Source organism: Triticum dicoccoides, chromosome 1B, assembly GCF_002162155.2.
Source record: "Triticum dicoccoides isolate Atlit2015 ecotype Zavitan chromosome 1B, WEW_v2.0, whole genome shotgun sequence".
NCBI lineage: Eukaryota > Viridiplantae > Streptophyta > Magnoliopsida > Poales > Poaceae > Triticum > Triticum dicoccoides.
The window spans coordinates 443,298,534-443,307,074 of record NC_041381.1 but is presented as its reverse complement, the minus strand read 5'-3'; the positions used below and the strand labels follow the sequence as shown (position 1 = coordinate 443,307,074).

The 8,541-nt window shown below is 46.0% G+C and overlaps 2 protein-coding genes across 2 annotated transcripts in view; one reads left to right on the top strand and one right to left on the bottom strand.

The window, feature by feature from the left end:
* The first annotated feature begins 813 nt into the window (after window positions 1–813).
* On the top strand, window positions 814–5,588 carry LOC119340085 (TATA box-binding protein-associated factor RNA polymerase I subunit B-like). The gene is made up of 5 exons (XM_037611997.1): window positions 814–1,780; window positions 1,864–2,462; window positions 2,540–2,696; window positions 3,985–4,109; window positions 5,011–5,588. Exons 1-5 carry the CDS (start codon window positions 1,171–1,173, stop codon window positions 5,416–5,418), a joined length of 1,899 nt encoding a protein of 632 aa, XP_037467894.1. The 5' UTR covers window positions 814–1,170; the 3' UTR covers window positions 5,419–5,588.
* Window positions 5,589–6,629: 1,041 nt separating this feature from the next.
* Window positions 6,630–8,541, bottom strand: part of LOC119340092 — a 5,085-nt gene continuing 3,173 nt past the window's right edge. Inside the window, exon 4 of the mRNA XM_037612005.1 lies at window positions 6,630–7,191. Within this exon, the coding sequence (XP_037467902.1) occupies window positions 7,069–7,191 (123 nt within the window). The 3' untranslated portion in view covers window positions 6,630–7,068. The remainder of the gene's footprint in view (window positions 7,192–8,541) is intronic.

Here is an 8,541-nt window from a genome sequence, read left to right as displayed (position 1 = left end):
CAACCAACAAGGTGCCCTTGTATTGTCCTGTCAAGAACGTGCCATCAATGGCGATGACAGGCCTACAGTGTTCGAAAGCCCTCACGCATTGCTCGAACACCCAAAATGCACAGCCAAATACTCGGACTTTCCTTCCGTCATGATCTGTTATTTTTTTCCCATGAGGCTCGACCACATGAACCATGTCGGGTTTGTGGCGGCCATGGCTAACAACAACCTAGGGATTGTACATAAATTGCTACTGGAATCCGACTTATAGAATGTCGCTCGCAAGACTAACAATGTGGTGAGAGACCTCTTGTCACATGGTCCTCTTATTGAAGAGGTGAAAGGGCTACTTCAAACTTTTGTGGGGTTTAGAGTCATTTGGGTGTGTCGATCAGCGAACAAATTTTTGACCATATACTAGATAGAAAAGGTTGCAGAAATAAGCTCTGTAAATATTGATTTGGGGTTTCACCTGCTTTTGTTAGCGAGGAGGTGGCATCGGATTGTAGGTGACAATGTAGTGCATGTTCGGTTTCTCTCCGCTCCCGCGACTCAGCTCCCGGAGCGGAGTAGGCTGTTGCAGCTTTTTATGGAGCAGCTCAAACCGAACTCTGTAGCTTCGCGGAGTTGAGCGGAGTGGAGAGATTCCAAACAGGGCCTTAATAAAGCTGCAACAATTTCCCTTAAAAAAGATGCAACAAGTTTCCAACTAAAAAAAAAAGAAAATCCGAATTCTCACGTGTGCAGAGTGATAGACTACGGCCCAAGGCCTGCTATGGTAGGCCTGAACTAGGCTCTCCCCGTCCCGAGTCCGTCTTGCCGCAGTCTCAGCGGCGCGCCCCAGTCCCCTTCTCCCCTACGCGACCCTAGTCACGGCACTCGCCCTCGCCGGCGCGGCGGCCTTCCTTGCCCTCCGGACCCCCGCCCCCTCTCCGCCCTCCTCCCACTCCGCAGCTCCCCATCCAGACCCCTAACTCACGCGTGCCCTAGTTGGCTAGTAGCCAGTCGCGTCGGGCGGGGGCCCGACCCAGCTGACGGTGGCGGCGGCGCACCATTGCCGGCCTCTACCTCTGCGCGCCCGCGGCACGAAGGTACCGGGCACAGGCCGCAGGCAAGCATCTTATAGCTAACACCGACAGCAACTTTTTTGAACTCCGGAAGGCGCAAACCCACACTTCTCCCATGGATGACGGCGGCGGCGCCTCCCCGGATCACTACGGCGGAGGTGGGGGAGGAGGAAGCATCCGCCTGGTCTGCGACAACTGCGGCGCTGCGGAGGAGTACAACCCCGACGACGCCGAGGACGGCTTCTTCTCGTGCCGCCAGTGCTCCGCTGTCCACACATCCACCCAGGCGACTGCCGCGGACCCCGACGATTTCCAAGTCACCGGCAACATGTCCTTCCACCGAGTTAGCCAAGCCAACAAAACCCCCAAATTCCGCACCCCCGCACCCTACCCAACCCCTTACCCCACTCGGCAGCCCCCTGCTGCGACTGAGACTGACTTCGAGGAGCCGCGCGACTTTGTGACTGGCGCCGAGGCTTGGGGCGAGCCAGAGGAGCTGGGTGCTCGGGTCCGGTGGCGCTACGTGCAGGGGCTGCAGGTGATCCTGCAACAGCAGCTGGAAGTGCTGGTCAAGAGGTACCGGGTGGGCGCGCTTGTCTGCGGCCTGGCTGGAACTATCTGGGTGCGGTGGGTGGCTACCTCCAAGGTGTTCGACGAAATTTGGGCGCGGAAGGTGCTCGCGGAGGACGAGGCTGCGCAGAGACTGAAGCGCTCTGCCAGTGGAGGTGTCAATTTACTCTCTTGTTCAGTTAATACCATTGAAAGACCAGAGCAAAGTTAGATATATATGTGTATCTTTTGTGTGCAGGCGAACAGAAACCTCAAGAGGTGAAATGTGAATGGGTGGATGAAGCCTTGCCACGCGAAGACAGGCGAAGGGTTGAGTTCATCTTTCTGCGCTCATTGAGAACGATGCTGCCAGTGTACTCAACATTGTCTGTATGTTTCCTGGCATGTCATATTGCCCGGGAAGCCATCCTACCGACTGACATCTGTAGGTGGGCAATGGAGGGTAAGCTTCCTTATATGGCAGCATTTACCGAAGTGGACAGGCATCTTGGGAGATCTGTAAAACACTGCCCTTTGAGTGCAAGACAACTATTCAGACCAGTCCGAGTGATTGGAACATGGCAACTGGAAGCTGCAGCTGGGTCCATAGCACAACGCATAGGATTGCAGCTTCCTTCAGTTAATTTCTATGCTATTGCTCAACGCTACTTGAATGAGTTGTCTCTGCCGATAGAAAGAATCCTCCCTCATGCTTGCCGCATCTATGAGTGGGCATTGCCTGCAGAACTATGGTTGTCTAGTAATCCATTAAGGGTCCCCACACGGGTCTGTGTAATGGCTATACTAATAGTGGCTCTAAGAGTTCAGTATAACATCAATGGTCAAGGGATATGGGAGGTGAGTATTCCATATAGGATCACTCTCTTAAGTCATGTATTAAATATAATGTACTGAACTTTCTTTTTGCCCTTCAGGAGATTTGTGAGACAGGAAGAAATGCAGATGGGTCTGATCCTGATGCAAATTTACCACCATCTAAGAGGCCTGAAGGCGGCACTAGTGAGGAATTTGGCACAAAGGAATTGCTATGCACTCTTGCAAGTGCCTATGATAAAATTGATGTTGCGCATGGTAACTTTCAATGACCATTTGCTTCAATCCACATTATTTTTTTCTTGCAATGTACGCATGTCAAGTCTCATCCTTATACTGCCCGTTAGTGGTTTATTTGATACTTACCTCTATGTTACTAAATACATGTTATTCTAGCTTCTAGTGCAGTAGCTATGTCATAAGAGGGACTACTATGGTACTATCTACTCCCTCTGTTAAGTTAAAATAAGTGTCGTGGTTTTAGTTTAAATTTGAACTAAAACCATGACATTTATTGTGAAACAGAGGAAGTATTATGGTAGCCTTGTCATATTTTGTGTTAACAGGTTATACCCTCGTATGTGTAGAGCCGCTAGTCTATCTCACCATGGTAATTTTCAGTTACTGAGGTAGGATATGTACGGATCATCGCCATAGCTGTATTTCAACCTTTTAGGAAATTCACTTTGTATTAAAAATTGGCAAGGCTAGAGTAACATGTATATTTTGTATGGGGAGAAATAATACGTTGATGTATGCATGGAGTTTGTGGCTTTTGTTTTTCGCAATAAATAACTTTTGACATTTCCTGGATCTGAACTTCCACACTTAAATAGAGAGCTCCTTAATGCTTGTTAGTGTCTAATAACACTAGGCTTGAACATTTTCGGGGCATCTGCACAGCATTACAAAAATTAACAGACAATGCACGAGTATCTTCCAGTGAGAAATACTGGTTTTCTGCATTACCTCTGGATTGTAAGCTATTCTAATGTTTCCTTACACAAACAGAGAGTTCTGATATACTCCCTCCGTTCCTAAATATAAGTCTTTTTAGAGATTTCAAATGGATTACCACATACGGATGTATATAGACATATTTTAGAGTGTAAATTCACTCATTTTGCTCTGTATGTAGTCACTTGTTGAAATCTCTAGAAAGACATATATTTAGGAACGGAGGGAGTAGACGGCTGTAGAGCAACTCATTATGTGTCAAATTGTCAACTAAGACAAAACTGCACTTCTATCTTTTTTTCGTACAGATGGTGATCGGTAACTTCCCTTTAGCATTGTAATAGCTAGATATGTATTTAGAGTTTTAGACCAATATATTTTGTTATCTTATAAGGAAAGTATAGAAGTGCAATAACTTCAAAGCATATTGGATAAACCATTTGTTCTCATAAGTTGTTCACAAATCACAATGATATGTTTGTTCAAAGTTATAATGTTTTGACTGAATGCATTCTTGTCTGGCACTAGTTGTGACTGGACCAAATATTTACTAGTGGTACAAAATTGACTAAGTTTCCTAATTCTACAGACTATTCAAAGGACCTTCACTCTTATCTCAAATATTGCAAAGATATTGTTTTCCCTGGGATTTCATGTTCAGTTGAAGAGGATCACTTAATAGAGATCTTTCAGGATATGTACAAAGGACGAGAGGTAACGCACCCAGTTTGATATTGTTGTCAACTCTTGTTCGTCTTTTGCATCAAGCAGCAAAGCTGTAGTGTCTCTCTCTATGATTGTCTGATTGTCTCCATCATGGAGTACTTCTCATCTTATCCGACTCCTCAAATCCTCACCGTAATCTTATTTTGTCTTGGCTCTAATTTAATGTTTCCCTTTTGTGGGCTGGATTAGTTGCTTTGAAGTTATTAGCTGTATCAGCATCTAGTGTAAACAAGGTTAAAAAAAGGTGTCCCTAGGCACTCCCCTAGATGTGCATAAGCAATAGGCGACGGTCAAACAGGTAGCCTTGGCAGTAGTTGGTGGCTATGGTTGGTGGTGTAGATGGCCAGCCAGGAATTGGCCTTTTCTGGCAGGGAAGCGACATACCATGGAGGGAGCTGCTGTTACTTGCAAGAAAATTGCTATTCGTAAAATGTTCTCTATTTTTCTCACCACATATTGATTTTCAACTTCTAATTTATACGGATGCAGCCTTCCTCTTGAGTGCAAACCATTAACAGCAGGGTTGTATCTATGGATGTTATTTCTAAAACAAAATCAGCATGGAAAAAATATCTTACTCCCTCAGGTCCATATTAATTGTATACAAAGTTGTACTAAAGCTGCGACAATTAATTTGGATCGAAGAGAGTAAATGATTTTAGAAATCGAACACAAATAGTCTGAAAGATTTTTGTGGGAACTCCCAAAATATTAAATTAAAAGATGAAGAATAAGAAAGTTGCTATTCATAAGAAAAGCCCCTATTTCATTTGCAGCACATACTGGTTTTGAACCTGAAATTAATATGGGTGTAGCACCTCGAGGATTATCCACGCGTCTTTTGGGGATGATTGCTGTTGATTTGATGGCTAAACCTATTGCATTGTAGGATGGGAATCCAAAAGCTCGCATGGAGGAAACGCGAACCACGAATGGAGTGATGAATAAACGATGCCGGGATGGAACTTCTGTTGGTGCAAGGAGCTTTTCTGCATCATCATCAGGGGTGCAAAGGATTAAGTCGGAAATGGAGGATCATGGGTTTTGTTATCTGCCGCCAAGGAAGTGGCTTAGGTCAAATGGCTACCTTCACTATAGAAGGAAGACAATAACCGGTAGTCTTGTTTGCATCGGACATGCTGATTATTACGTGTTGATACGCTCATTTGCAAAGCTTGCAGAAGTTGATGTTAGGGTTCTGCATACCAGTGTGCTAAAACTTGAGAGGAGACTTGCCTGGATAGAAGAGCGAATAGGCAGAAGCTTGGATGCCTTGCAGAATCCACCTATTAGCTAAGTGTTTTTTTTTTTTTTGCTATCTACCTAGTTAAGCTAATGATGCGTGAAAGACGTGTTTCTTTTCGAGCAAAGGAAAGGACATGTTTTCATGCTGAAGGTTTTATGGATTGTTGTACCATGCCAATGCCAATGTGGCGAGTCAGTATAAGAAGCTTTACTCTTTCCTTTTCTTTTGGCAATCAATAGAGCTCATTTTATAGCTCATACATGTAGTGAGCTGCGCCGGAGCAGCACCACGCCAGTCTCTGGTCAGGGAAATTTTGCACACAACATTTGCTTCTTTACAAATAAAGGATGACTTAAAAGGAGTTAAAACCCCGTCTATGGTCCTTGATTTCCTGTAGAAGCCCCGTAATCTTAGACCTGCATTGCGGCGTGTTGTTCCACATATCCACCAAAACCGCCAGGTTATGGCAAATGCACACACTATCACGGAGGAAGTGTTTCAGCTGTCAAGAGATTCAGCACATTGTCATATCTCTGAGCAGCTGCAAGAAAGAACTCCCCACCTGTACCCCGGGCAATAATAATTCCAGTAGTCGCCTGATCAGTAGTCGATGAGTATGCCGCATCGACATTAACCTTGATTGATAAAACCAGGACGTGATGTCTCCCCTTCACCCTTGCAGAAAGTGTTTTTGCGAAGCTGGTCTCATGGACCACAATGACATAGATTGAGTTTGCTGCAGTGTCCCTCCTAGTATCCTCCAACTGTGCTTTCTCATCAGACAGCAACCGTTAAGCCGTCGTACAGAGTAAAAAACTAACTTCTCGAACGCACAAGCACTAAGATCCTCATGTAAACGATTTTTTAAGAGCAACTCCCAGAATTTCATAAGCTTCAGTCGGTTTGGTATCTGGGTCGAAGATCCTCGTTCCATCTACTCCCTCTCTAACAGAGCTGGAGCGGGTGATCTTGGAGTCGCTCTCCCAACCCCCAGTGATGCTGCATGTTCTGCTGCTAAGATTTTGTGCCTACCGATATGATCTTGCGCTTGCATAAATTCCATCAATTGTGTCCCATGTACTCCCTCCGTCCGAAAATACTTGTCGGAGAAATGGATAAAAAAAGATGTATCTAGAATTAAAATACATCTAGATACATCCATTTCTCCGACAAGTATTTCCAGACGGAGGGAGTATGTAATACCCCTAATAAAATCCAATGGAAGGTGCTTATATTTCAAAAAAAAGAAGAGAGCTAAAAAGGGTCTTCACAATCAGATTTTGTGTCCATTATGAACCTTAGCAGCAAGATATCCTGATGCATTCCACAACACCCATGAACTGGTTTGAAACTAAGCTCTAGGAATGTAAGCCACAATGTGCCTGCCAACCCCGGAATGCAAAACAGAACCTCCAATCAACCTGATTAAACAGAAGACATGGACAACACAACAGTATTGTTCCGCGATTATTTGCTATCTACCCATATGGCAGGAAGATATGGACCCCAACTAATAGATGCAATGCAAGCGGCTTGAAAAATGATCACAAACGTTACCATCCGCCAGGAAAATGTGCTCTTCAGCGCTGTAAACCAAATCAGGCCTCGCCTCAAGCATGCTAACTTATTTACATCTCTATGATCACAAATCAGAGCCTACCATCCTGAGATACCCATCTCCTTGCAAGATGCAGATGAAGCTTATGGGATTTCGCTCCTGTCTTCTTTCATCGTCCCAGAGGATGATGGTTCAACGCTAGAATCTGGGGAGGCAGCTGCCTGCCGTGGCTCTTCCTTCAAAGAGGTAGGCATCCCTGAAATTTCCTGGGGAAATAGGAGACAGGAGATCTGGGTTAGCATCATATCAGCCTGATGGACTCAGGGCCAGAAGAATAACCCCAGAGTTTGTTGGCTAACAGAAGCATGAATTGCCGGGAGTCAACTGTGCTTATATAGCCACTATCCTCACCGAGACATGTGTTTTGCTAGTCAAATTGCATTCAAGCATAAAATAGTCAGGCTGCAGATTTAAACTTAATGAGTAGAGATGCTTAGTTTTGAAATGCTTGGAGTTCAAGGGGTAGAACGTGCAACTTGAAGATAAAACACTACTTGTTCCTTATTTTGGGAGAGATGGGTAATCAGAAAGTGCACTTTTGGAACAGCTAGCCCTAAAAGGCCCATAGCCATATGCCAGAATAGTTAGGCTTTCATGTGCACCCCTTGCTAATTGAGTTTCAAATGCAAGAATGCAGCTAAGTAACATCTTAATTGCACCAGAAACATGTTATCTTGTTCGAGTGAATATCCCAAGACATAAAACACAAGATGAATAGAACAGTTAGCTGGCGCCGACGATGGCGACACCTGTGGGCGTCGCTCCCCTCCTTGGAGGGGGCATCATGGGTGCTCTATTTCATCTCCCAAAGTCTCTGGTATTGAATCCTCCAGGTGAAAGTTCAAGTCCCCTGTTTCTGCCGGAGGAGGGAACGGCGGCGTCCTCGTCACTTCCTCCTTGGGGGCGTCACCTTAGGAGGCCATGGCCTAGCCAGATAAGACTCTATCGAATGAAGTTGCCATGCAGCATCCATGGTGGACGCCGTGGTCGAGCCAGCGAATCGGGCGGCGCACGGCCTCACCCGATGTGGAGGTCAGAGCGGTGGCTCCGGATCTCGATGTCTTCTTAGGGTATCGGCTTGGGGTCGGCGTGGATGCTGGAGCGGCAGATTCGGGTCAGATTGTGGGGTGTCAGCTCCAGTTGCTTGAGTGACGGAGCTAGCGGCTCGCCTAGTGCTCAGCCTCAGGGTCAGCGTGTGTTTTAAGTTTGTAAGTCCGAGCAGTAGCTCCAAAAACTGTTGTGCTGTTGTAGGGCGCCGTCTCTGGTTGCTTGGGTGACTGAGTCGTCGACTCGTCTGGTTGTGGCCTTGGGATCGGCGTGGATGCCGGAGTCAGCGTGGCGGCTTCGAATCTGGTTGTAGGGTGTTGGCTCTAGTTGCTTGTGTGGCGAAGCTGGCGGCTCGCCTGGTGCGCGATCTCGGTGCTGGTGTGTGTGTCACTGATGTATCGGTTTCTGGCCAACTTTCCCTATTAACTGGCCAGTTCCTACTCTTCTTAATGGAAAGGCGAAGTTCCTTTTTTTTTCGAGAAAACGCAGAGACTTTGCGTTTCTTTTTT